Here is a 1,579-nt window from a genome sequence, read left to right as displayed (position 1 = left end):
ATTTTTTAGTAGAAAAGTTGAGAAAAAAAAAAAAAAAAAAAAAGGGAAAAAAAAAAAAAGAGAAAAATAAAAGGGGAAAAAAAAAAAGAAAAAATACAACCAGAAAAAAAAAATTCAAAAAAAAAAATTGAGGGGAAAAAAAAAAAAAAGACAAAAACCAACAAGAAAACAAAACAAAACAAAACAAAATAAGGCGTTGTAAAATTCCAAATGTATATTTTTTCTTATTAAGCCCCCACCCCGACCCCCCGAAATCACGACTTCCTGTTGCCGTCTCTCCCTTGTTATTAGGAACTCTAAGCCATGGCGCCTGATCTCCATTCGTGCTTGCTCGTGGGTGTCTCCTGTCCCGTCCCCCTCTCCTGTCAACCCGCAGGGCCCTCGCCTTCCCCCTCCTCCTCTCCTCCTCGCTCTGCCTTTCTCCTCGGTTTTAATCCATTTCTCCCCGATTTCGCTGAGCGGGAAGCAGGCGGGGGATGCCCGGGCAGCGCTGGGGGGGCCACCCCGCAGGGTTCTTAATAACAAGGTTTGCCTAGCATGAAGTGTTTCACACCCCCTCTGGGACGAATCCGGGTTTTTCTAAGCCACCCCAACCGATGTTTTGGACAGAACACGGACTTTGAGGAAAGCTGATGGGGGAGGGAACCTGTTTGCCTTGTACTTTTTTCCACTATTGTTGCTGCTAGTCGTGTGCATCCTCTTGCTCAGCTCTACCCACAGACACTTAGGGCCTCAGTTTCTCTTCCCAGCCACCACCTTCTCTTTAATTTTATTTTATTTCCTCTTAATTTTTTTTTAATTAATTTTCATTTGTTTCCTTTCCTCTGGCGATTGTGTGTTGGGTCCCCCCCCCCCTTTTTTTTTTTTTTTGTTGTTTTTTTTCTTTTCTCCCGCGTGAGCAGATTGCCGGTTGACTTGTAAGGGTGTTTGCTGCATACAGTGTAAGCATTGTGACTGCAAATAAAACTTCAATGGTTTCTACTGAGCTGCGTCTGCCTGTGCCCCTACCTGCTGCGTTTTCGGGGGGGGAAAGGAGTTTGCCCAAAAAAATGGGTTAAAAAAAAGCATATTTCATGGGTGGGAGCAGACTCCGCTCTGCTATGGGGGCCTTAAGTGCTACATGAAAAGCTCTGCCCAAAAATAAAGAGATTTCAGCGATGCTCCCTTAACATTTTGGGTCTGTTGTAGGGTATGACCCTTTCAACACCTCCAGCACAAGGAATTTTGGGGTTTGTTGTTTGGTTTTTTTTAAAACATTTATTTACAGTCTGCAAAGAGGTTGAAGTGAAGGAGCAGGGCAGGTACAGCCCCAAATCTCCCCTGAGAGCCTCACATTTTGGCACTGGGTGGACCGGTCCCATCCTCACCCCGACGCCGGTTCCTCTGCCGCCGGCTCCCTGGCGCTGCCGTAGACCGCGCTGTTGCAGCCCTCTCTGTTGCGAGCGATTTCGATGGCGAAAAACTGGATTCTGGTGGCTAAAAAAGGGGGGAAAAGGGAAAACCTCAGTGGATTCAGCTTTCCCATAGCCTCCCGCCCCCCATTTTTAGTGAGGATGGTGCTGCTGCAGCCCCCTCCACG

At 46.8% G+C, this 1,579-nt stretch overlaps 1 protein-coding gene across 1 annotated transcript in view; it reads right to left on the bottom strand.

The window, feature by feature from the left end:
- Nucleotides 1-1,363: 1,363 nt before the first annotated feature.
- Nucleotides 1,364-1,579, bottom strand: part of PBDC1 (polysaccharide biosynthesis domain containing 1) — a gene marked incomplete at its 5' end in the record, with an annotated part of 744 nt that continues 528 nt past the window's right edge. The window contains one exon of the mRNA XM_010179235.1: nt 1,364-1,476. Within this exon, the coding sequence (XP_010177537.1) occupies nt 1,364-1,476 (113 nt within the window). The remainder of the gene's footprint in view (nt 1,477-1,579) is intronic.

Source organism: Mesitornis unicolor, unplaced genomic scaffold (assembly GCF_000695765.1).
Source record: "Mesitornis unicolor isolate BGI_N332 unplaced genomic scaffold, ASM69576v1 scaffold32402, whole genome shotgun sequence".
Taxonomy (NCBI): domain Eukaryota; kingdom Metazoa; phylum Chordata; class Aves; order Mesitornithiformes; family Mesitornithidae; genus Mesitornis; species Mesitornis unicolor.
The sequence above is the reverse complement of the archived record's forward strand: the minus strand, read 5'-3'. Positions and strand labels throughout refer to the sequence as shown.